The sequence below is a fragment of the Podarcis cretensis genome (genome assembly GCF_951804945.1).
Source record: "Podarcis cretensis genome assembly, chromosome: 2".
Taxonomy (NCBI): Eukaryota; Metazoa; Chordata; class Lepidosauria; order Squamata; family Lacertidae; genus Podarcis; species Podarcis cretensis.
Genome location: NC_137171.1, coordinates 123730516 through 123757460, shown reverse-complemented (window position 1 = coordinate 123757460; position 26945 = coordinate 123730516). Strand labels below are relative to the sequence as shown.

The following is a 26945-nucleotide window of genomic DNA, read 5'->3' as shown; positions in this document are numbered from 1 at the left end:
TTGTTTTTCCTGCATTGAAGGGGGTTGGTCTAGATCAGGGATTGTCGACGTGGTCCCTACCGCACACTAGTGGGCATTTCAGGATTCTAACCGGGCAGTAGGGGGTTTGGAATACTTCTTCCATCAAGTCCTGGTGGGCTGTAAGGAAAGTTTACCATTAAGAAAGGGCGGTAAGTATAAAAAGGTTGACTACCACTGGACTGGGACGCGGGTGGTGCTGTGGTCTAATCCACAGAACCTAGGGCTTTCCTATCAGAAGGTTGGCAGTTTGAATCCCCGTGACGGGGTGAGCTGCCGTTGCTCGGTCCCTGCTCCTGCCAACCTAGCAGTTCAAAAGCACATCAAAGTGCAAGTAGATAAATAGGTACCGCTCTGGTGGGAAGGTAAACGGCGTTTCCATGCGCTGCTCTGGTTTGCCAGAAGCGGCTTAATCATGCTGGCCACATGACCTGGAAGCTAGATGTACGCTGGCTCCCTTGGGCAATAAAGCGAGATGAGCGCCACAACCCCAGAGTCATCCGTGACAGGACCGAATGGTCAGGGGTCCCTTTACCTTTACCCCTGGAGTAGATGATTCTTGTGGTCCCTTCCAACCCTACATTTGTATTATTCTTTGACCTCGAGTTTCCAGTTCTGGTCTTGCACTATAGCGGCAGCTCTCTCAACATTGGAGGGAGGCACAAATGAGGGGGTAGGGAATGAAAGGATTTAAGCATTCCTGGAAACCTCCTGGGGTACGAGGGAGCAGGCTAACCCGCAGTCGCCTCAACAGCTCGCTCCCATGCAGATCAGCATGGGGGCATATGGAGGTGTTGGGTCACCACATTTGCCATGATGCAACCCCCTCGGACTGCCAACAAAAGCAGACGTTCTCCTTATAATAGGATTTTAATTGGTATTAAGTCCCTAAGTTTATGATTTGGCAAGCCTCTCCAAACACAAGGTTTATAGAGTTACAAGTGTGGATGGTTCGATGTGCTGTGTACTTTGACATTTAAAAGAAGATTTAAAGCTGTGTGTGGTTTGAAAGGAGTGAACCTTGTTTTGATGGATGTCGTTGGGAAACTAGATTATTCCCCACCCCACCAAAGAAAGGGTGTGGAGGTGTTGACAACCTATTTTTAAGAGGAAGGACATTGGCTAAACAGGAAAATGCTACCATGGAGGCGAGAGGAATTTCACAAGGGCACGTGAAAAGCAGTGGTCCCCGAATGCTTGGAGAGAAAAACTCTTCTGTTCTAAGATGAAGAAAATGGCGAATGTTTGAAAGTTGTTGATCAACTGGAAGCAGAGTCCTGTTGTTTATCTGGAAGTGGGACAGAGGGGGTGCTGAGTTGAGGAGGACTTAATCTTGTGACTTCAGGTCCGCCCTGAACCACGCTGGAACGACAACATTGGGAAAGATAGACACACATTTACTCTTGCAAGATCGAATATATTGCCTTCTGTTGTACTTGAGCGACAATTCCAACAAATTCCACACGAAAAACAGTTATGTCCCTGTGGAGATGGCAGTACCGAATCAGTGGCACATGTCCTTCCTGTTTGAACTCTTTATAAAGATTTGAAGAGTGAGATTATCACTCCTATTTTATTGTCCATTCCGGGTCACCCAGCTGCTGTCACAGTTTCCTTTCTCTCAGCAGACCAAGATGAGCAGGTGACCGCAAAGGTTGCAAGGTTTTTAGCCAGGGCAATTCAAATAAGATCTGCTATTTGACTAATAATTAAAAGAAGGGAGGTTTTGCTCACCTGGTGCCTTAAGGGCTAACCTTAAGAGCTAGTATGCTGTGTTTGGGCCTCATAGCAGTTCCTCTCTCAGAGATTCTCCTCCACATATAAAGTCCAAACTCTTCTCTTCTTCGTAACTTCCAGGACATGTTTAATAATAATAATAATAATAATAATAATAATAATTTAAGCTAAGAACTGACATCAGGGTCAAAATAGGTCACCATGGGGATCTCTTTTTATATCAAATTCTATATAAATTCACTGCCCTGAGACCCCCAGAACCGCCCTCAGAACCCCGGGTATAGGGTGGTATAGAAATTCAATAAATAAATCAATAAATAAAATTATGTCAACTGTCCCAATGCCGTGATCTATAGAAATAAACCACAGTAAAAAGTTCATCATGGCACCCATCTTTACAGCATCTCCCTCCCAGACAGAAGCACAACTCACACCGTATTACCTGTATTGCATCTTGGCTCATTAAAAAAAACTTAGTTTAGCCTTCCAAGGCCATTGGGGAAGCGTCTTCAGCCAGCTCTTCCTACAGCAACCGACACGTTTCAACCAAAGGACAACCAGAAGGAGCCAGGAGAAGTAAGGTCAGGTGTTGTGTTGGTCATGCATGGCAACCATGCGGCGATCTCAGCACATCACGGGCTCAGCCTGGTTTCGGACACAAAGCAGATTGGTAATATTTTGTTGCTTAGGACCGGGGGTCCATTGTGGGTCTTTCCTCATAGACAGACCATTTCCTGGTGACCTTTGAACTGATGTAGCACCCTGCTTGTGGTTAACGCTTAGCTGGAATGAAATATTCAACGCAGCAATAGAGAAATTAAAATAATAATTTATTTGTCAGACAAATAAATATGAGGCACAGTGGTATATGGTTACCAAGCTCTGGCCTGGCCTCCTGCCATTCTGGCCAGCACTTATATTTCCTTAATCCAGCCCCCTTGCTCCTCCTGTGGCTGCCTCTGTCCAATCAGCCTGGTTGAAATTCCTATTGGCTGTTTGCTAGAACCAATCACAAAAGATACACCCATTTCCTCTTGCCCTTTTATGGGAAACAAAAAGCTATATATTCTTCTATCTATAAATGACAAATAAGTAGTAATATATCTTACATGTGTCTCAACAAGGAACCTTAATTACCAGCTCACCTCGCCCTATTGCCCTCCAAAACAAATGGTTTAATCTTAAATTTTTATCTTAAACAGATGTCAAGGATCTTGAGTTCACATCATCATTGAAAGATCTCCTTCTCTTGGAGGTCTTTAAACAAAGGCCTGACAACCATATGTGTGCTCTAATGATGTTTCCTGCTTGGCAGGGGGGCTGGGCTGGTGGCTGATGGCCCCTGTGATCTCTTCCAACTATATGAAATAAGAATCTAGCATAAGGATTTAACATTTCTTAGCTTCTAATTCCTTTGCATAATTACATTTAAGCCAATATATTTAATACATAACATAGATAGCTTTTTAGAAGAATAAACCTTTTCAAAGTAAAAAAAGGACGGAACAGTTTCCAGCCTCAAAATAAGATAGAAAGAAAACCTCTTCTCCAGCCAAGCCTGTTGCCTTTTTCACTGCTCTTGACCTTTCAACCTTAGGAAAATATGGCTCAAGTTGAATGGGAGGCACATGGTTTTATTTTACTATTTACCCACTCTTAATTATGTTTTTCTCTGCTTTTTTATCTTCTGTAATATGTAGGGTCAGTGTAACCTTGGCTGTCAGCCTGTAATTCCCTTTTTACGACTTTGAGAATTGTTTTCTGCTATAAATCAGGGGGCCCCCTTGTCCAGGAGAATAAACATCTTGCCAAGGTTCTTAGGCAGCTGGTCTTCTGCCTGGCATGAACATTTGAAAATCTTTAAGCTCATTTTAAAATACAGGCCCTGATCAAGCCTTAATAAAAATGCAGGCTATGATTAGATGCCTCACTGAATGTGGCTACTCCACTTTTCAAGGGCTTGTTTTCCCCCTTTTATCCCCCCGCCCCGCCCACTTCATATAGAAACTCTTTAGAATAGGGTTGTGAATATACTGTACTAGGATAGAGAGCTGACTGCACCTGTGATTTTATGCAGCACCATTTTAATCAATGTGTGCCTCTTTCCAACTTGTGTTTGGAGGCCATGTGATGGGAGACACACAAACACACAAAGCACAAATCTGTTAGGCCACATTCACTCCACATATCCAAAGCCCCATGAAACCACCTAAGATTTCTGGGAGCTTGTTTTGCTGGTTAAGGGTGCTGAGAATTGTGACAATAAACTATTGTATGGGGTGCAGAGTTTGACACACGACGTTTGCAGGGGTTACATTTCAGTGATAGTGTGTAAAGTCGAAATCACATATGGTCGGGACAAACTCCTGGGAAAGCTCTCTGCCCTGTGCAAAAAGAGCTTTAAAACTCTCTGCCTTCAAGTCAATTGTATATATTTTTCCTTTTTCGGTGTTTTCTTCCCCCTGTAAAAGATCAGGACTGTGCAGTTTTGCAGTTAAGCGATTGTGGTGGAGCAGGGTGAGCTTCGCACCAGTTTTGTGTCTCTGCAGGGTCTGTGAAGCTGAAATGATACATTTGATGGGGTGATTATTTTTCTTTACCAGCGATGAGAAAGAATTCTTTTGCATTCTGCTGTAACATATCGGGGCTATGAAATGTCCCACCTTCATATCAAGAGGGGCACTCTAACCACTATGCCACAACTGCCCCACATTTGAACCTTGGAGCAGACCCTCTGCAGAATGCAAATCCCACCGCCCTGAAAATGCAGGAAGAAAAGAAGAGCGGGCCCCCCTCCAAGGGAAGGGGGCGCTTTGAAGGGTCCCCATAGGCGGAATCCGCAATGTCTCCAGCACCACGCAGTTTGGGTTGGGGTGGGAGAAGCGCTGGTTCTTCAAGGGTTAAAAGCAGCGATTATATTGCTAGAGAGGACTTCCTGGGGGAGAGGAAAAGCGTCACTTCCTCCTCCGTTTGTCACATTTGAACAACTGCGAGGGAGGAGACTGTGCCTTCTGCAAGGTAGGAAAAGAGGGATATATATATATAGAGGGATATATATATAAAGAGGGATATATATATATATCTCGGGAGCCCCCCCCAAATATATATATATATATATATATATATATATATATATATATATATATATATATATATATATTTGGGGGGGCTCCCGAGCCAGAGCAGGTCCTTTGCAGGAGAGAAACCCTCCAGGAGAGGGCAGTTTTGCAAAGGGGCAGCGGTGGGAGGGCGCATGCGTGGGGTTGCACCCCCAATTCAGCCCCCCAAGAGCTGCGATGAGTGCAAAAGGCTTTTAGGGGTGCAGGGGCGCCCCAGGAGGAGAGCACAGCAAGAAGGCAGGGCGGGGGAAGTGGCAGTTTTAGGGTGAGCTATGAAACCCCCCCAAAAGGAAAGGGGGCAGGATGGCTCTGGGAAGAGGAGGAGGGAGACATTCATGTTTTGGGAAAAGAGGGGGGGAGGGCAGGGTCAGCTGGAAACTCATTTCAGCTCTACACGGCATGGGCTCTTTTATTCTTCCATGCCTTCCCTGTCTGGGGGGGTTCAGGAAGAAAGCCCCCAAGGAGGGCACAGTCTCTCTGTATAGCAGACCAGCTCTAGGAAGGTACCAAGGTCTTGGGAGAGATGGAGGAGGGAAGACTTTAAGGATGGGAAGAGGAGAACCGCTGGCCATAAAATGTCATCAGTTTCTCACCACCAGCAACTGCTGCAGCAAAGTTGGCAGAGTGAAAAGGAAGCCAGGAAAGGAAATAAATGTTTTTAATGGTGGTGGGATGAAGATCTTATTTCAGGCATGGCTCCACTTTTCATGCATGGCTTCATCTTCACCAGGAAAATGTCTTGGGCAGGAAAATGCCTGCAGGGCCTCTGAGGCTCTCTTTGTTTCTTCCTCCCTCCCAGGAACCTGCAGCTTCTGAGCTCTTCAGTCCAAGCGAGGATGGAAGGAGGAAGATGGACGGGTGACCTGGACAGACTGTCTCCTGCATCCCTCCAAACAACCTCTGAGCGTTGTCCTCCAGGACCCTCAGAGACATCTCGTGAGTTCCTAGGAAGTGGAGATAGGGACTTGGAGGGATGGAGAGTGAAGCAAGGAATAAGATAAAGGGGGGAGATTTTACTGTGGAAACTGTGGTATATTGGGGCTTCCCCTCCCAATATGTCCATGGAGGGGCTCTGAGGCCCCCTTGCTTCTCCCTCACCCATAAAAACCGGCAGTTTGTTTAAACTTCTGAGTATAGTTCCAAAGAGGCTGGATTTGTGGTCCTGAGCTGGGGCTCCCCACCTCTGAGGCTGGGAGAGGTTGGCTGACTTTCAGAGGGTTGGGGGGTGGAGAAGAAGAAATGGATGGGTGGGGGCTGGAGGGAAACCCTCCCTCAAGCAAGCAGAAAAGACAGGAGAACATAAAATGCAAGAAGGTCTTGACTTGGAGGAAGGCAGGGGAGAGGTCTTCTCCAAAGTCCCTAACCTGGAGCATGCGCCAATATGTTTCTGGTTGCCAGAAGAGGAGGAATAGGCAGAGGAGCCCTGTATAGATATAAGACCCACTGCGTTCAATGGGATCTACTTTCAGGTCACTACTGTGCCCCCCATGCCATGAGGCCTGGGTGCAAGGCCCATTCCACCTGGCCAAGGGGGCGGAGCCCAGGCTCACCTTGAACAGCCAAAAGAGGCTCCTGGGAGGCCACTGGGACATTGCTGGAACAACTCTTGGGTTGGGGCAGCCGGCTAAAATGCTTTAAAAGGTTCTGATTTTCGTTCCTCCGTTTTGTTTTCGTCGGGTTGGTGTTGGTTAATTGTTTAGTTGGGGTGGGTGGTTATTTTAATTTGGGTATAGCTGTAAACATGTTGTTATTATTGTTGCTATTCTTATCATTGGTTTGTTTGTTGCCTGTATAGGATATTTCTGTTTTTTATGTTTGATGTTTTGGTCTGTTTTTATATATGCTGTTAGTGGCAAAGGTTGGCTGGGGAACCCAACAGATGGCAGGGAAATAAATTTTACATATATGTCCCATTTGGGCCTCTGCAGGGGCTGGAGAATATCTAGGGCAGAGGAATCCCTGCAGCTTCTCTGAGGCTCCTTTTACTTCTCCCTCCCTCCCTCCCTCCCTCCCTCCCAAGGAACCTGCAGCTTGTTTAGGCGTCTGAGCTCCTCAGGAAGGATGAAAGAGGCTGATCCTCTTTCACCCTCTTTCTGCTAAGAACAACACCTTGAAGATCCCAGGCCCCAGGGAAATTAGACTGGCCTTGACTAGAGCCAGGGCCTTTTCAGCCGTGGCCCCAGCCTGGTGGACCACTCTCCCACAAGATACCAGGGCCCTGCGGGATTTGACATCCACAGGGCCTGCAAGACAGAGCTGTTCCGCCAGGCCTTTGGGCAGGATGGAGTTTGACTTACTTTCCTTTGTATAAAACAAGCCCAAAGGAGGCCCCCAACCTGCTCACAGGTCCTTGTATGATCAGTAGAAACAGTTGGTCCTGGCAAGTATTAACCACTCTCAATTCCAGCCTGATAATTGCCACCTGTTTTGATTTTAACTTGTCTGAATTAATTTTAAGATGTGTTTTAATTAATTGATGTCTGTTTTTATGCATATTGTGTTGTTTTTATGATGTTAGCCACTCTGAGCCCTGCCTCGGCCGGAGAAGGGCTAGAGCTGTGGGCTAGCAGAGATAAAATGTAATAATAATAATAATAATTTTTTATTTATACCCCGCCCTCCCCAGCCAAGGCCGGGCTCAGAGCGGCTTACAAGCAATAATAAAAACAAGATGAATGATTACAACTTAAAAACAAAAATAAAATACAACATTAAAATAATGGAACATTAAAATATTAAAATGTAGCCTCATCGCAGGAGGAGAAGGAAAAGAAAGAAAGAGAAAAAGAGAGAGAGAGAGAGAGAGAGAGAGAGAGAGAGAGAGAGGGAGGGAATCAAATTGGCTCCAAGCCAAAGGCCAGGCGGAACAACTCTGTCTTACAGGCCCTGCGGAAAGAAATCAGATCCTGCAGGGCCCTGGTCTCATGAGGCAGAGCGTCCCACCAGGCCGGAGCCAGTGCTGAAAAGGCCCTGGCTCTGGTTGAAGCAAATCTAACTTCTTTAGGGCCTGGGACCACTAAGGTGTTATTATTTATGGACCTTGAGGCTCTCCGTGGGGCATACCAGGAGAGGCGGTCCCGTAGGTACGAGGGTCCTAGGCCATGAAGGGCTTTAAAGGTCAAAAGCAGCACCTTAAATCTGACCCTGTACTCCACCGGGAGCCAGTGCAGCTTGAAAAGCACTGGGTGAATATGCTCCCATGGCAGAGACCCCGTGAGGAGCCTCGCTGCAGCATTCTGGTAGAAAGAAAGGACATGAATGTTTTCTAATGGTGACATGGGCATAGTCAGAGTTTTGGGGCTGTTATCTACCAGCTCCATCTGGTACACAGGCTGAGACCCTACCTGCACGCAGACTGTGGTACATGCTCTGGTTATCTCCCGCTTGGATTGCTACAATGTGCTCTAGGTGGGGCTGCCTTTGAAAGTGACTCGGAAACTACAATTAATCCAGAAAGCGGCAGCTCAACTGGTGACTGGGAGCAGTTGCCAGGAGCATATAACACTGGTCTTAAAGGATCTACATTGCCTCAGAGTTTGTTTCTGAGTATCATTCAAAGTGTTGGTGCTGACCTTTAAAGCTCTAAACAGTCTTGACCCTGTAGACCTGAAGGAGCATCTCTAACCCCAGACACTGAGGTCCAACTCTGGTTCCCTAATTGCCAGGAGTGAAGTTACAGGGAACTAGGCAGTGGGCCTGCTCAGTGGTGGCTCCCTTCAGCTGTCAAGGAGATAAAGAACTATGTAGCTTTTAGAAGACATCTGAAGGCAGCCCTGTATTGGTCAGTTTGATGTTTTATATATGCTGTGGCTGAGGAAACCCAGCCAGATGGGCAGGGTATAAATAATAAAATCACCATCATCATCATCAGATGTTACAGAAAGTCTCACTAGGATTGTGATTTGGATTACATTTTTAATTGTCATCTTCCCTTAACTTTAGCAGGTGATGAACACGACAGTCATTGTTCTCAGGTCTCATCAGAAAGAAATAAGCATGAAGTCAAAGGAAGGACCTTTCAAGTTCAAGAGGAAACAAGACCACAAGAGAAAAACCAAGAAGAAAATGGGAGGTATGAAGGCCTTCTAATGCAGACTGATCACGACCATCAAATCCCAGTCCAGAAAAAACATCAGAAGGGGAAGAGAACAAATGAGAGACCTTTATGTGGCAAAACATTCCAAAGTAAATCTAGGTTCAATTCACACTGCAGAATCCACACAGAGGAGAAACCGTGTAAATGCTTGGTGTGTGGAAAGAACTTCAGTGACAGCTCAGGCCTAAAATCACATGAAAAAATTCACGCAGGACAGGAATCATACAAATGCCTAGAATGTGGAAAGGGTTTCAATTGCCACTCATACCTTAAAAGACATTACAAAGTCCACACTGAGGAGAAACCATATACCTGTTTGGAGTGTGGAAAGGCCTTCACTAGCAGATCAAGCCTTGCAATGCATCAAAAAATACACACAGGGGAGAAATCTTATAAATGCTTGGAATGTGGGAAGACATTCAGTCATAGTTCACACCTTAGTTCACATAAGAGAACTCACACCGGTGAGAAGCCGTATAAATGCTTTGAGTGTGGGAAGAGCTTTAGTCATAGTTCATACCTTACTGTGCATGAGCGAATCCATACAGGGGAAAAACCATATATATGTGTGACATGTGGAAAGAGCTTTAGTAACTGCACACACCTTGTTAGCCATCGCAGAATCCATACAGGGGAGAAACCATATAAATGTTTGGAGTGTGGAAAGAGATTTGCTCACAGTACTAACCTTACTTCTCATAAAAGAACACACACAGGGGAGAAACCATATAAATGTTTGGAGTGTGGAAAGAGATTTGCACATGGATCTAAGCTTACTTCTCATAAAAGAACCCACACAGGGGAGAAACCATATAAATGTTTGGAGTGTGGAAGGAGATTTGCTCAGAGTACTAACCTTACTTCGCATCAAAGAATTCACACAGGGGTGAAGCCATATATATGTTTGGAGTGTGGAAAGAGATTTGCACAGGGATTTGCCCTTACTTCTCATAAAAGAACTCACACAGGGGAGAAACCATATAAATGTTTGGAATGTGGAAAGAGATTTGCTGACAGTGCTAACCTTACTTCTCATAAAAGAACACACACAGGGGAAAAACCATATAAATGTTTGGAGTGTGGAAAGAGATTTGCACAGGGATCTAAGCTTACTTCTCATAATAGAACTCACATGGGATAAACCATATATATACTTGGAATGTGGGAAAAGATTTGGTCAGATTTCCAACTCATTTTGCATAAGTGAATCAAGAGGGGGGAAGTATTTAGATTCTTGTAATGAGGAAAGCAGTTTGTTTAGAGCACCGCTAATTTTCAAGATATAGGTTTATTGGATTTGGAGGGACATAATAACCGTTGGGGTTAGCACGCTTATTGAATTTATGGAAAGGCAAAAATATACAGAGATTTCTCAAATCATATTATAAGGAGATCACTTCTTAAAGTTTGGGAGAAATACAAAGATCGGTTGGAGCCTAAAATCCCGTGATGGGCCTCTCCAAGCAGAGGCCACAATGGTGAAGGAAAAAAATACGTTGTGAAATTGGCCTACTTATAAAATAATTTTAAAAGAAGATAACCAACTGAAACTTGAAAGTTTTGAGTAATTAAGAGATATTTTTACAGATAGGTTCCAATATTATCAATTATTCAAAAATTTAAAGTAGAAAAAAATAGTTCATCTAGAACCTCAAGTTTTGAATCCAATGTAATAAACTCAAAAAGTAAAACTCTCTCTAAAGCTTATCGCCTCCTCCTCCACTGGGAAGTCGAGGAGGAAGAAGTTACATCAGCCATGATAAAGTGGTCTCACGACTTTGGGTATGTTATAACATTGTCCCAATGGGAAAATCTGTGGAAGACTAGTTGGAGATTTACCACGTGCTATGCCATAAGGGAAAGCTTTTTAAAAATGCAGCACCGGTGGTATTTAACTCCATGGAAATTAGCCAAAATGTATAAAGGAGCCAAAAGTTACTGTTGTGGAGATCAAACAGGCTCACTGTATCATATATGGTGGCAATGTAGCAAAATAAAGAAATTTTGGGAGGAAATACATTCAGAATTAGAAAAAAATGTTAAGAATTTCCTTTACAGTGGTCCCTCGGGTTAAGAACTTAATTCGTTATGGAGGTCCGTTCTTAACCTGAAATTGTTCTTAACCCGAGGTACCACTTTAGCTAATGGGGCCTCCCGCTGCCGCCGTGCGATTTCTGTTCTCATCGTGAGGCAAAGTTCTTAACCCAAGGTACTATTTCTGGGTTAGCGGGGTCTGTAACCTGAAGCGTCTGTAACCTGAAGGGTCTGTAAACTGAGGTACCACTGTAATAAAAAAGCCAGAGGCATATCTGTTGGGGATCACTGACTCAGATATTCAAAAAAATATTAAAGGTATTTTTTTGTATGCAGCAGTGGCAACGAAAGTCCTTATAGCCATCAAGCTGGAAAAGCGACATAATTCCTTCCAGACAGGAGTGGATTCAAAAATTGACTGAATATGCTGAATTAGATAGCATATCAGGAAAAAATAAACTGAGAGCTGAATTTGTATCAAAAATTGGAGGCCTTTAGAATATATCTTAAACAAAACTATACCATGTTAAAATTTGTAGCTACTTTTGAGTGATCTCAGCAGTCTTTATTAATTGCTTATATAAATATTACTAAACTGTGTAAAAATAATATTAAAAAATAGTATTTTGGTATGGCAGTAAAGTTATGTAGAAAGAACTAAGGAATAAATGGGAGGCTGGGTTTAATGATAAAGAGATTTTTTAAATTGTAACATGAAATTGCAATCTAAATTTATGTCATATTCTTTATCTTAATAATAATAATAGATAGTGTAAGTTTTCTTTTCCTCCCCTCTTCTCAATTTGTTCTCTTTATCGGTATTGCCTTTTTGTAATATTTTTCTCCAGTTCTGTAATAAGCATGGAAAATATAATAAAAATTTAAAAAATGATAATAATAATAATTGGAGCTCCGCTGTTGTGAAATTTCATGGAATTCATACAAGAATTCATATGGGAGAAATCATACACCTGCTGTCACGAGGGGCTGTCAACTGCTCACTGGACTAGCTGCCTGGTGAAATCAGTGTTGTGGAGAGCTTCTTTCACTTAAATCCATGTAAATACAGAGATTACAATTACCGTATTTTTTGCACCACAACACTCACTTTTTTCCTCCTAGAAAGTAAGGGGAAATGTCTGTGCATGTTATGGAGGGAATGCCTATGGGTGGCAGGGGGATCTGCTGCAGTCGTGAGCAGAGGATCCATGGTTCCCCTTCCTTCCCTCCTCCGTGGCTCGTTTTGAAACAGCAAAGCGGGAGAAGAGCCGCTGAGTGGGGAAGAGAGAGGGACAGAGAGCCTGCTTGCTTTAAAGGAGCAAAGCGGGAGAGGAGAGGAGCCGCTTACACGAGTGTAAGCGGCTCCTGTCCGGTTGGCTCCTTTAAAGCAAGCAGGCTCTCTGTCCCTCTCTCCTCCCCACTCAGCTCGCTAAATAGCATTATTAGCAGCATCCTTCTCCACACACCCCATGCATGCTCCGTGTCCCTTGAGTGCTTTTCCTTCCCTCCCCACTTAAAACGTGGTTACAAAGCACGGATCCACATGGATCCTCAGGATTTTTGCCCTGGGTCACCCCAAATTCACCATTAGATTACATAGCATGTCCATGGCTACATCTTGCACCAAAAAAATCACGCACCCACTGTTGCCTGGGGTGCAAAAACGTGGTTACAAAGCATGGATCCACATGGATCCTCAGGATTTTAGCATTGGGCTACTCCAAACTCACTGTCAGATCACATGTCTGTGGCCACAGCATGAACCACAAAAATCATGCAGCCACTGTTTCGTTTATAATATTTTTTTTTCTTGTTTTCCTCCTCTAAAAACTACGTGCGTGTTATGGTTGGGTGCGTGTTATAGAGCGAAAAATACGGTACTTCCTGGCTTTCCGACTCTTCCTGCATCTGTATTTTATGCAAGGAGTAAAAATACGTCTAATCCTAAGCTTTAGGAAGAAATTCCTGACTGCAAGTGAGATGAGCTACCTTGGAAGGTGGTGAACTCTCCTTCATTATTTTAGGGATTGTCAACCTGGTCCCTACCGCACACTAGTGGGCATTTCAGGATTCTAAGTGGGCAGTAGAGGGTTCTGAATCCTCCTTCCATCAAGTCCTGTTGGGCGGTAAGGAAATTTTACCATCAAGAAAGAGGCATTAGTGGGCGTAAAGTATAAAAAGGTTGACTACCCCTGGACTGGGACGTGGGTGGCGCTGTGGTCTAATCCACAGACCCTAGGGCTTTCCGATCAGAAGGTCGGTGGTTCGAATCCCTGCGACTGCGTGAGCTAACGTTGCTTAGTCCCTGCTTCTGCCAACCTAGCAGTTCGGAAGCACATCAAAGTGGAAGTAGATGAATAGGTACCGCTCCGGTGGGAAGGTAAATGGCGTTTGCTGCTCTGTGACACGAAGGGCACACTTGGTTGTAGGGGAAGGAGGGGACACTAGTATACTAGAGACATCGTGTCACTTGGCTGCTGTGATATTTCTAACACAACAGACTCCTGTCTCTATTCAGGGCTGGAGCACCTGCTATCTTGCTCCTGTTGATCCACTATTTCCCAGCTCCTTCCTTCTTCTGGGGTGTGTCCCATCTAAAACCACCACAAATCTAGGTCCGTACTCCCTTCCTCTTCCCCCTCTCAGAAGCCTATTGGAGTGGCGGTCTCCACCACTCTTGCTCATCTCATCTTTGAAAACAGACCAAAGGATGGGCTAATATGGTCACACTCTTATCTAAGGAAGCATGTTGTGTGGAAAACCAGGGACAGGTCTGAGCATCATGTGCTGCTTCTGAACTCCTGCAGGTTTCTGGCTGGTGCTCTTGAATATGAGAAGGTGCCTTCCATGGACCTTGTGTCAGATCCTGCAAAACAGTCATTGAAAGAGGGCCAGGATTCATTGCTTTTGTTTAGTAGCAGTTGGGTAATTTGATTGTAGTTGGTAATGATGCATTTCCTTTCTTTCCTCCAGGTGTGTCCCACCTTTTCCTTGTAACTTCTAGATGGATTAAAGCATGATATTTGAGCATTATCATGGGGGTCAGAGTAATACATTTTGTTACATGTGTGCTGTTGTAGTTACCTTTCCCTGGAAAGGTGGAATATAATCAGGTATACCTATAAGAACTTTGCTTCAAGATGAGAACAGAAATCGTGCTGCAGCAGCGCGGCAGCAGCAGGAGGGCCCATCAGCTAAAGTGGTGCTTCAGGTTAAGAACAGTTTCAGTGGTGCTTCAGGTTAAGAACGGATCTCTGGAACGCATTAAGTACTTAACCTGAGGTACCACTGTAGAAGAAATTGCGATTATTCAGCCTGGAACTTGCCAGAGCCTGGAGTGCAGATGCCAAGTCACCTCTGTCCAAAAGGGGGCATAGCTGGCAAACCTGCAGAGGTGAGAAAAGCCATGGGGGGCAACCGGTGGGAGTGGAGAGGAGCCCCCTCAAAGTATCTGCTTTATATACATTATTTACACAATGGGCTGCCCATGATTGGCTAATTCTGGAATTCTACTGTAAGCCAATCAGGTTGTGGATTCACTTCTATCTGGAGCATGATTGGGTGGTTCCTGCCAACCAATCATACTGCTGCATTGTTCTAAGACCAATCAGACTGCTGCATTCTGAATCCTATTGTTCTAGGACCAATCAGACTGCTGCCTTTTGGATCCTATTGTTCTAGGACCAATCAGACTGCTGCAGTTTGGATCCTAATTCAATTCAGTACATAACAAGGGTGAAGGGGGACAGTGGCTCTTCAAGGGTTAAAGGCAGCGATTATATTGCTAGAGAGGACTTCCTGGGGGAGAGGAAAAGCGTCACTTCCTCCTCCGTTTGTCACATGTGACAAGCTGCGAGGGAGGGGATTCTGCAGCGCGGAAGACTGTGCCTTCTGCAAGGTAGGAAATAGAGGGGGATATATTTTTTTTGTTGGGGGGGAAGGGGGCTCCTGTGCCAGAGCAGCTGCTTTGCAGGAGAGAAGCCCTCCGGGAGAGGAGCATGCATGGGGCTGCACCCCACATTTGAGCCCCGAAAGAGCTGCGGGGAGAGCAAAGGACCTCGAGGGCTGCAGGGGCGCCCCAGGGGGAGAGCAAGGCAAGAAGGCGAGGCGGGGGGGGGAGGGAGGGAGTTGTAGGGTGGGGTAGGAACCCCCCCCCAAAAAAGGAAAGGGGGCAGGGTGGCTCTGGGGAGAGGAGGAAGGAGGCATGGATGTTTTGGAAAGAAAGGGGTCGAGTAGAGAGGGCAGGGTAAGACCAAAGGGGGGGGGGTCTTGGATCGGGGGCTTTCTGCCTGCTGAGGAGATGCTCTGCTCTTGAGCTACAGCCCCTTCCCTTAAAGTGGGGCTGGGGGGGCAGAGGGAGGAAGTGGGGTGGGGGTCAGCCCTGTCACAGCTACAGGCTGGCAGAGAAAGAAGGAAGCCAGGAATGGAATGTTTTGAATGTTGGTGGGAAGAAGATCCTCTTTCAGCCATGACTCCGCTTTCCTCACATGGTGGGGTCCAGGAGTGGGGACTCTCCTCTTTTACCATGGAGGCTGTAAGTGGGTGCCCACACCTAGGCAGGCTTATCTTTCACCAGGAAAATATGTTGGGTGGGAAAATGGATGCAGGGCCTCTGAGGCTGCCTTTGCTTCTCCCTCCCTCCCTCGAACCTGCATCTTCTGAGCTCCTCAGGAAGGATGGAAGAGGCAGATCCTGCGAACCTAGCGAGGATGGAAGGGAGAAGATGGACGGTTAACCTGGTCCGGCTGCCTCCCCCAACCTCTGACCGTTCCCCTCCAGGACCCTCAGAGAGATCTGCTGAGTGGCAGGGAATGGAGTTGGGGGCATGGAGGGATGGGGAGTGGAAAGTCTTTTGCAAGATAAATCCCTGCAGGCTCCCTCCTTCCCAGGAACATGCAGCTTGTTTAAACTTCTGAGTCCTGCAAAATAGTTTCAAAGAGGCTGGATCTGTGATCCTAGAAATGAGCTGAGCTGGGGCTCCCAACCTCCAGCACCATCTGAGGCTGGGGGAGGTCAGCTGAGTTCCAGGGGGTTGGGGGGGGAGGAGAAATGGATGGATGGGTGTGGTGGGGGGGAGAGGGACCCCCCCCCAAGTGAGCAGAAAAGACGGGGGAGAAAAGACAAGAAGGTCTTGACTGGAAGAAGGGAGGGGAAGAAGACCAATGGGTTTCTGTGTGTCAGAAGAGGGAGAATATGCACAGCAGTCCATTGCAGATTTACTCATATGTAAGCTCCACTGAGTTCAATGGGATCTACTTTCAGGTCACTACTGAGCGTACCATGCCAGCCTTAAGGAAGATAGAGGAAGCAGACAGATTAATTTGTAATCACAAAAACATGTTTAATAACAGCTTGGGACTGTTGCAGAGGGGATGTCCAGCGGCAGGAGAATATCTAGGGCAGGAGAATTCCCTGCAGGGCTGCTGAGACTTCCTATGCTTCTTTTTCCGTCTCAGGAAAATGCCGCTTGTTTTGCCTCCTCAGGAAGGATGAAAGAGTCTGATTCTCCTGGTATGCCCCGCAGAAGACCTTAAGGTCCATGAATAATCATAGTTTAGAGGTCCCGGGCCCTAAGGAAGTCAGATTATCCTCCACCAGGGCCAGGGCCTTCTTAGTGATGGCTCCGACCCGGTGGAATGCTCCGTTCCATGAGACCAGGGCCCTGCAGGATTTAACTTCCTTCCGCGGGGCCTGTAAGACAGAGCTATTCCGCCTGGCTTTCAATTTGATCTTTTATTCCCCTTCCTTCCCTCCCCCTTCCCTTTTTATGAAGATCACCCGCTCTGGAATCCCACAGCTAATTCTCCCCTGGTCTCCTCGCTGGCCCAAATAGGACTAATTTAGCCAGCTAGCCCTGGTGATCATCTAATGTTTAGGTGGATGGATTTCCACCTAAATTGATTTTTGAATTCTGAATTTATTGTTATTCACGTTTTATACTGTATTTTATGCTGTTTTTTGTTGCATCCATTAAGTGTTTTAAATTTGTTGTTAGCTGCATTGAGCCCGGTTTTCTGAACCAGGAAGAAGGGGGAATAAATAAAAATTTATTTATTTATTTATTTATTTATTTATTTATTTATTATTCTGCAAACCTAGCGAGGATGGAAGGAGGAAGATGGACGGTTGACCTGGTCAGGCTGTCTCCCACCACCTTTGAATGCTCCCTCCCAGGACCTTTAGAGAGATCTGGTGAGTTGCAGGGAATGGAGAGGGGGGCCTGGGGAGATGTTGGGGGTGAGGAAGCTCCCCTGGAAAGAAAACAAGGAGGGCTGCAGGGCCAGAGCTCTGGACTGGCAGAGATTAAAGATAGGCAGGAAATGAATGTTTTCTCATGGTGACTTGGGCATAGCCAGGATTTGGGGGCTTCTGTCTACCAGCTCCATCTGGTACACAGGCTGAGACCCTACCTGCACGCAGACTGTGGTACATGCTATGGTTATCTCCCGCTTGGATTGCTACAATGTGCTCTAGGTGGGGCTGCCTTTGAAAGTGACTCGGAAACTACAATTAATCCAGAAAGCGGCAGCTCAACTGGTGACTGGGAGCGGTTGCCAGGAGCATATAACACTGGTCTTAAAGGATCTACATCGGCTCAGAGTTTGTTTCTGAGCATCATTCAAAGTGTTGGTGCTGACCTTTAAAGCTCTAATCAGTCTTGACCCTGTAGACCTGAAGGAGCATCTCTAACCCCAGACACTGAGGTCCAGCTCTGGTTCCCTCATTGGCAAAAGTGAAGCTACAGGGAACTAGGCAGTGGGCCTGCTCAGTGGTGGCACCCTTCAGATGTCAAGCAGATAAAGAACTATGTAGCTTTTAGAAGACATCTGAAGGCAGCCCTGTATTGGGCAGGTTGATGTTTTATATATGCTGTGGCTGAGGAAACCCAGCCAGATGGGCAGGGTATAAATAATAAAATCACCATCATCATCATCATCATCAGATGTTACAGAAAGTCTCACTAGGATTGTGATTTGGATTACATTTTTAATTGTCATCTTCCCTTAACTTTAGCAGGTGATGAACACGACAGTCGTTGTTCTCGGGTCTCATCAGAAAGAAATAAGCATGAAGTCAAAGGAAGGACCTTTCAAGATCAAGAGGAAACAAGACCACAAGAGAAAAACCAAGAAGAAAATAGGAGGTATGAAGGCCTTCTAATGCAGACTGATCACGGCCATCAAATCCCAGTCCAAAAAAAACATCAGAAGGGGAAGAGAACAAATGAGAGACCTTTATGTGGCAAAACATTCCAAAGTAAATCTAGGTTCAATTCACACTGCAGAATCCACACAGAGGAGAAACCGTGTAAATGCTTGGTGTGTGGAAAGAACTTCAGTGACAGCTCAGGCCTAAAATCACATGAAAAAATTCACGCAGGACAAGAATCATACAAATGCCTAGAATGTGGAAAGGGTTTCAATCGCCACTCATACCTTAAAAGACATTACAAAGTCCACACTGAGGAGAAACCATATACCTGTTTAGAGTGTGGAAAGGCCTTCACCAGCAGATCAAGCCTTGTATATCATAAAAAAATCCACACAGGGGAGAAACCATATACCTGTTTTGAGTGTGGAAAGGCCTTTACTAGCAGCTCAGGCCTTGCAATGCATCAAAAAATACACACAGGGGAGAAGCCGTATAAATGTTTGGAGTGCGGAATGAGCTTCGCTCACGGCTCAAGTCTTAAATTGCATCAAAGAATTCACACTGGGGAGAAATCTTATAAATGTTCGGAGTGCGGAAGGAGCTTTGCTCACAGTGTTAGCCTTACTACACATAAGAGAATCCACACAGGGGAGAAACCATATAAATGCTTGGAATGTGGAAAGTGCTTCAGCCAGAGTTCACACCTTAGTTCACATAAGAGAACTCACACTGGTGAGAAGCCGTATAAATGCTTTGAGTGTGGGAAGAGCTTCAGTCATAGTTCACACCTTACTGTGCATGAGCGAATCCATACAGGGGAAAAACCATATAAATGTGTGACATGTGGAAAGAGCTTTAGTAACTGCACATACCTTGTTCGCCATCGCAGAATACATTCAGAAGAGAAGCCATATAAGTGCTTTGAGTGTGGAAAGAGCTTCCGGCATGATGCAGGCCTTCATAAACATCAAAAAATTCACAGAGGTGAAAAACCATATGCATGTGTTGAGTGTGGAAAGAGCTTCACTCAAAGCTCACAGCTTAAATGTCATCAAAGAATTCACACAGGGGTGAAACCATATACCTGTTTTGAGTGTGGAAAGAACTTCACTGAAAGCTCAAGCCTTAGATCTCATCACAAAGTTCACACAGGGGAGAAACCATATAAATGTTTGGACTGTGGAAAGAGATTTGCACATGGATCTGGCCTTACTTCTCATAAAAGAACTCACACAGGGGAGAAACCATATAAATGTTTGGAGTGTGGAAAGAGATTTGCACATGGATCTGCCCTTACTTCTCATAAAAGAACTCACACAGGGGAGAAACCATATAAATGTTTGGAGTGTGGAAAGAGATTTGCACATGGATCTGCCCTTACTTCTCATAAAAGAACTCACACAGGGGAGAAACCATATAAATGTTTGGAGTGTGGAAAGAGATTTGCACATGGATCTGGCCTTACTTCTCATAAAAGAACTCACATGGGATAAACCATATTATGCTAGGAATGTGGGAAAAGATTTGGTCAGATTTCGCAACTCATTTTGCATAAGTGAATCAAGATGGGGAAAATATTTCGATTCTTGTAATGAGGAAAGCACTTTAAGTGGAGCACCGCTAATTTGCAAGATATAGGTTTGTTGGATTTGGAGGGACATAATAACCGTTGGGCTTGGCACCCTTATTGAATTTATGGAAAGGCAAAAATACACAGAGATTTTTCAAATCATATTATAAGGAGATCACTTCTTAAAGTTTGGGAGAAATACAAAGATCGGTTGGAGCCTAAAATCCCATGGTGGGCCTCTCCAAGCAGAGGCCACAATGGTGAAGGAAAAAAATATGTTGTGAAATTGGCCTACTTATAAAATAATTTTAAAAGAAGATAACCAACTGAAACTTTTGAGGAATTAAGAGATATTATTACAGATTGGTTCCAATATTATCCAATATTCAAAAAAATTAATGTAGATAAAAAGGGTTTGCCAAGGAAACCTTGAGATTTGAGTTACATCAGCCGTGATAAAATGGTGTCAAGACTTTGGGTATGTTATAACAATGTCCCAATGGGAAAATCTGTGGAAGAATAATTGGAGATTTACCACGTGCTATGCCATAAGGGAAAACGTTTTAAAAATGCAGCACCGGTGGTATTTAACTCCATGGAAATTAGCCAAAATGTACAAAGGAGCCAAAAGTTACTGTTGTGGAGATCAAACAGGCTCACTGTATCATATATGGTGGCAATGTAGCAAAATAAAGAAATTTTGGGAGGAAATCCATTCAGAATTAGAAAAAATGTTAAGACTTTCCTTTACAGTGGGACCTCGGGTTAAGAACTTAATTTGTTCTGGAGGTCCATTCTTAACCTGAAACTGTTCTTAACCTGAGGTACCACTTTAGCTAGTGTGGCCTCCTGCTGCTACCGTGCGATTTCTGTTCTCATCCTGAAACAAAGTTCTTAACCGAGGTACTATTTCTGAGTTAGTGGAGTCTGTAACCTGAAGCATCTGTAACCTGAGGTGTCTGTAACACGAGGTACCACTGTAATAGAAAGCCAGAGGCACATCTGTTGGGGATCACTGACTCAGATATTCCAAAACAAATTAAAGGTATTTTTTTTGTATGCAACAGTGGCAGCGAGAGTCCTTATAGCCATCAAGGTGGAAAAGCAACATAATTCCTTCCAGACAGGAGTGGATTCAAAAATTGACTGAATATGCTGAATTAGATAGCTTATCAGGAAAAAATAAACCAAGAGCTGAATTTGTATCAAAATGGGAGTGCCTGATCACCCCATCTGTCTCCTGAGAAATCTCTATGTGGGACAAGAAGCGACAGTTAGAACTGGATATGGAACAACTGATTGGTTCAAAATTGGGAAAGGAGTATGACAAGGTTGTATATTGTCTCCCTGCTTATTTAACTTATGTGCAGAATTCATCATGCGAAAGGCTGGGCTGGATGAATCCCTAGCCGGAATTAAGATTGCCGGAAGAAATATCAACAACCTCAGATATGCAGATGACACAACCTTGATGGCAGAAAGTGAGGAGGAATTAAAGAACCTTTTATTGAGGGTGAAAGAGGAGAGCGCAAAATATGGTCTGAAGTTGAACATCAAAAAAACGAAGATCATGGTCACTGGGCCCATCACCTCCTGGCAAATAGAAGGGGGGGAAATTGAGGCAGTGAGAGATTTTACTTTCTTGGGCTCCATGATCACTGCAGATGGTGACAGCAGCCACGAAATTAAAAGACGCCTGCTTCTTGGGAGAAAAGCGATGGCAAACCTAGACAGCATCTTAAAAAGCAGAGAAATTACCTTGCCAATAAAGGTCCATATAGTTAAAGCTGTGGTTTTCCCAGTAGTGATGTATGAAAGTGAGAGCTGGACCATAAAAAAGGCTGATTGCTGAAGAATTGATGCTTTTGAATTATGGTGCTGGAGGAGACTTTTGAGAGTCCCATGGACTGCAAGAAGATCAAACCTCTCCATTCTGAAGGAAATCAGCCCTGAGTGCTCACTGGAAGGACAGATTGTGAAGCTGAGGCTCCAATACTTTGGCCACCTCATGAGAAGAGAAGACTCCCTGGAAAAGACCCTGATGTTGGGAAAGATGGAGGGCACAAGGAGAAGGGGACGACAGAGGACGAGATGGCTGGACAGTGTTCTTTAAGCTACCAGCATGAGTTTGACCAAACTGCGGGAGGCAGTGGAAGACAGGAGTGCCTGGCGTGCTCTGGTCCATGGGGTCACAAAGAGTCGGACACGACTAAATGACTAAACAACAAAAAAACTGTGTAAAAATAATATAAAAAATAATATTTTGGTATGGCAGTAAAGTTATTTAGAAAGAACTAAGGAATAAATGGGAGGTTGGGTTTAATGATAATGAGATTTTTTTTTTACTGTAACATGAAATTGCAATCTCAAATTTATGTCATATTCTTTATCTTACTAATAACAATAGATAGTTTAAGTTTTCTTTTCCTTCCCCCCTTCTTAATTTGTACTCTTTATTGGTATTGTCTTTTTGTAATTTTTTTTTCCAGTTATGTAATTTTGTCCCAGTTATGTAAGAGAGCTTCTTTCACTTCTTTCATTTAAATCCACGTAAATACAGAGATTACAATTACTTCCTGGCTTTCCGACTCTTCCTGCATCTGTATTTTATGCAAGGAGTAAAAATACATCTAATCCTAAGCTTTAGGAAGAAATTTCTGACTGCAAGTGAGATGAGCTACCTTGGAAGGTGGTGAACTCTCCTTCATTATTTTAGGGATTGTCGACCTGGTCCCTACCGCACACTAGTGAGCATTTCAGGATTCTAACTGGGCAGTAGGGGGTTCTGAATCCTCCTTCCATCAAGTCCTGGTGGGCGGTAAGGAAATTTTACCATCAAGAAAGATGCATTAGTGGGCGTTAAGTATAAAAAGGTTGACTACCCCTGGACTGGGACGTAGGTGGTGCTGTCGTCTAATCCACAGAACCTAGGGCTTTCCGATCAGAAGGTTGGCGGTTTGAATCCCTGCGACGGGGTGAGCTGCCGTTGCTCGGTCCCTGCTCCTGCCAACCTAGCAGTTCGAAAGCACATCAAAGTGCAAGTAGATAAATAGGTACTGCTCTGGCGGGAAGGTAAACGGTGTTTCCGTGTGCTGCTCTGGTTCGCCAGAAGCGGCTTAGTCATGCTGGCCACATAACCTGGAAGCTGTACGCTGGCTCCCTTGGCCAGTAAAGTGAGGTGAGTGCCGCAACCCCAGAGTCATCTGCCACTAGACTTAACGGTCAGGGGTCCCTTTACCTTTACCCCAGGACTAGATGATTCTTGTGGTCCCTTGAAACACTACATTTCCCTGGTCCTGAATGGGGTAACTGTGCCCCTGAAGGACCAGGTGCGCAGCCTGGGAGTCATTTTGGACTCACAGCTGTCCATGGAGGCACAGGTTAAATCTGTGCCCAGGGCAGCTGTGTACCAGCTCCATCTGGTACGCAGGATGAGACCCTATCTGCCTGCGGACTGCCTCGCCAGAGTGGTGCATGCTCTGGTTATCTCCCGCTTGGACTACTGCAATGCGCTCTACGCGGGGCTACCTTTGAAGGTGACCCGGAAACTACAACTAATCCAGAACGCAGCAGCCAGACTGGTGACAGGGAGCGGCCGCCGAGACCATATAACACCGGTCTTGAAAGACCTACATTGGCTCCCAGTATGTTTCCGAGCACAATTCAAAGTGTTGGTGCTGACCTTTAAAGCCCTAAACGGCCTCGGTCCAGTATACCTGAAGGAGCGTCTCCACCCCCACCGTTCTACCCGGACACTGAGGTCCAGCACCGAGGGCTTTCTGGCGGTTCCCTCACTGTGAGAAGCCAAGTTACAGGGAACCAGGCAGAGGGCCTTCTCGGTAGTGGCGCCCTCCCTGTGGAACGCCCTCCCACCAGATGTCAAAGAGAACAACAACTACCAGATTTTAGAAGACATCTGAAGGCAGCCCTGTTTAGGGATGCTTTTAATGTTTGATGTATCACAGTATTTTAATATTCTTTTGGAAGCCGCCCAGAGTGGCTGGGGAGGCCCAGCCAGATGGGCGGGGTATAAATAATAAATTATTATTATTATTAATTATTTGTATTATTCTTTGACCTTGAGTTTCCGGTTCTGGTCTTGCACCATGGCGGCAGCTCCCTCGACATTGGAGGGAGGCACAAATGAAGGGGTAGGGAACAAAAGGGTTTAAGCATTCCTGGAAACCTCCTGGGGTACGAGGGAGCAGGCTGACCCGCAGTCGCCTCAACAGCTCGCTCCCATGCAGATCAGCATGGGGGCAGATGGAGGAGTTGGGTAATCACCTTTGCCATGATGCAACCCCCTCGGACCGCCATCAAAAGCGGAGGTTCTCCTTATAATTGGATTTTATTGACCGTGCACTGGAGGAGATGTGGACACTAGAAGCTATATGTGGTTTGAAAGGAGTGAAGGTGGGGAGAACCTTGTTGTTTTGACCGATGTCGTTGGGAAACCAGAGCTTAACCCCACCACCACCCAAATAAATTTAAGGAGGTGTTGACATACAACCTATTTTTAAGAGGAAGGACATTGGCTAAACAGCAAAACGCTACCATGGAGGTGAGAGGAATTTCACAAGGGCACATGAATAGCAGTGGTCCCCGAATGCTTGGAGAGAAAAACCCTTCCCATCTAAGACAAGGAAGAAAATGGTGAATGTTTGAAAGTTGTTGATCAACTGAAAGCAGAGGCCTGTTGTTTATCTGGAAGTGGGATGGAGGGGGAGCTCTGTTGAGGAGGACAGGACTTCATCTTGTGACTTCAGGTCCGCCCTGATACACCCTGGAATGACAACATTGGGACAACATTCCTACTGCCCAAGGTCGCAGTAGGAAAAACATCAGCGGCAGTGATATACCCATTTTGACTCTTCTGCACCCTATCTGCATAACTTAGCAATTATAAAATATAGACGTGCATTTACTCTCACAAGATTGAATATACTGCCTTCGGTTGTAATTGAGGGACGATTCCACACGAAAAACGGTTATGTCCCTGTGGAGATGGCAGTACCGAATCAGTGGCGCATGTCCTTCTGGTTTGCACTCTATATAAAGATTTGAAGAGTGAGGTTATCACCCCTATTTTATTGTCCATTCCTGGTCACCCAGCCCCTGTCACAGTGTTTTTTCTCTCAGCAGACCAAGATGAGCAGGTGACATCAAAGGTTGCAAGGTTTTTAGCTGGGGCAATTAGAATAAGATCCACTATCTGACTATTGATTTGAAACCCCAAAATGTATTTTATATAATTGAGTTTTTATCTTTTCGCTGCTTCCGCACATGCGCGTGACATCATCTTTAGCGCCTAGCGCATATGTGAGTGGCGAAACGTGGAAGTAACGCGCTCCATTACTTCCAGGTTGCCGTGGAGCACAACCCGAAAATATTTAAGCTGAAGCGTATTCACCCCAAGGTATGACTGTACTAGGATAGAGAGCTGACTGCACCTGTGATTTTATGCTGCACCATTTTGATCAATGTGTGCCTATTTCCAAAGTGTGTTTGGAGGCCCAGTGATGCCACACACACACACACACACAAGCACAAATCTGTTAGGCCACATTCACACCACATATCCAAAGCCCCATGAAACCCCCCTAAGATTTCTGGGAGCTCTTTTGCTGGTTAAGGGTGCTGAGAGTTGTGACAATAAACTATTGTATGGGGTGCACAGTTCGACACACAACTTTTGCAGGGGTTACATTTTGGTGGTAAAGTCGAAATCACATATAGTTGGGACAAACCCCTGGGAATGCGTCCATCGGACCATCCTTGCCTTCTGGAACCAGCAGCTGGATGGCTCTTAGACCCCCGTCCTGCCCCCACCCCCATTTTTCTGCCCTGTGCAAAAAGAGCTTTAAAACTCTCTGCCTGCAAGTCAATTGTATATATTTTTACTTTTTCGGTGTTTTCTCCCCCCTGTAAAAGATCAGGACTGTGCAGTTTTGCAGTTAAGCGATTGTGATGGAGCAGGGTGAGCTTGGCACCGGTTTTGTGTCTCTGCAGGGTCTGTGAAGCTGAAATGATACATTTGCACCAGCCGCATCTTGCTGGCTTCTCTTCTGGCCTCTTTGCAACAACAACAACCCTGTGAGGTGGGCTAAGCTGTGAGCAAAATCTGTGAAACTGCACATCCTTGTAGGTAGGGTTTGTCTGTGTCCTCCTGCCCCCCCCCCCGCATCTTCTCAGTAACCTTGTGAGGTGGGCATGGTTTTGAGATGGCTGTTCTGGCACTATGGTCCTGATATTGCAGAAAACAGCCTTAGAAGGTCTGGGGTGGGGTGCTTATTTCTCTTTACCAGGGGTGAGAAAGAATTCTTTTGTGTTCTACTGTAACATAACAGGGCTATGAAATGTCCCACCTTCATATCAAGAGGGGCACTCTAACCCAGTGTTTCCCAACCTTGGGTCTACAGCTGTTTTTGGACTACAACTCCCATCATCCCTTGCTAGCAAGACCAATGGTCAGGGATGATGGGAATTGTAGTCCAACAGCAGCTGGAGACCCAAGGTTGGGAAACACTGCTCTAACCACTATGCCCCAACTGCCCCACATTTGAACCTTGGAGCGGAGCCTCTGCAGAATGCAAATCCCACCGCCCTGGAAATGCAGGAAGAGAAGGAGAGCGGGCCCCCCTCCAAGGGAAGGGGGCGCTTTGAGGGGTCCCCATAGGCAGAATCCGCAATGTCTCCAGCACCACGCAGTTTGGGTGGGGTGGGAGAGGCGCTGGCTCTTCAAGGGTTAAAAGCAGCGATTATATTGCTAGAGAGGACTTCCTGGGGGAGAGGAAAAGCGTCACTTCCTCCTCTGTTTGTCACATTTGAACAGCTGCGAGGGAGGAGACTGTGCCTTCTGCAAGGTAGGAAAAGAGGGAATTTTTTTTTGGGGGGGGAGGGGGCTCCCGAGCCAGAGCAGCTCCTTTGCAGGAGAAAAGCCCTCCAGGAGAGGGCAGTTTTGCAAAGGGGCAGGGGTGGGAGGGCGCATGCGTGGAGTTGCACCCCCAATTCAGCCCCCCAAGAGCTGCGATGAGTGCAGAAGGTTTTAAGGGGTGCAGGGGCGTCCCAGGAGGAGAGCACGGCAAGAAGGAAAGGCGGGGGAAGAGGCAGTTTTAGTTAAAGCTATGGTTTTCCCAGTAGTGATGTATGGAAGTGAGAGCTGGACCATAAAGAAGGCTGATCGCCGAAGAATTGATGCTTTTGAATTCTGGTGCTGGAG

At 45.5% G+C, this 26945-nt stretch overlaps 1 protein-coding gene across 1 annotated transcript in view; it reads left to right on the top strand.

Moving 5' to 3' along the window:
• The window catches only part of LOC307206561 (uncharacterized protein), a 63123-nt gene that overhangs the window by 19760 nt on the left and 16418 nt on the right, over window positions 1–26945 (top strand). The window contains exons 6-7 of the mRNA XM_079959919.1: window positions 5706–5810; window positions 17104–17196. Coding sequence (XP_079816045.1) covers window positions 5706–5810; window positions 17104–17196 — 198 coding nt within the window. The remainder of the gene's footprint in view (window positions 1–5705; window positions 5811–17103; window positions 17197–26945) is intronic.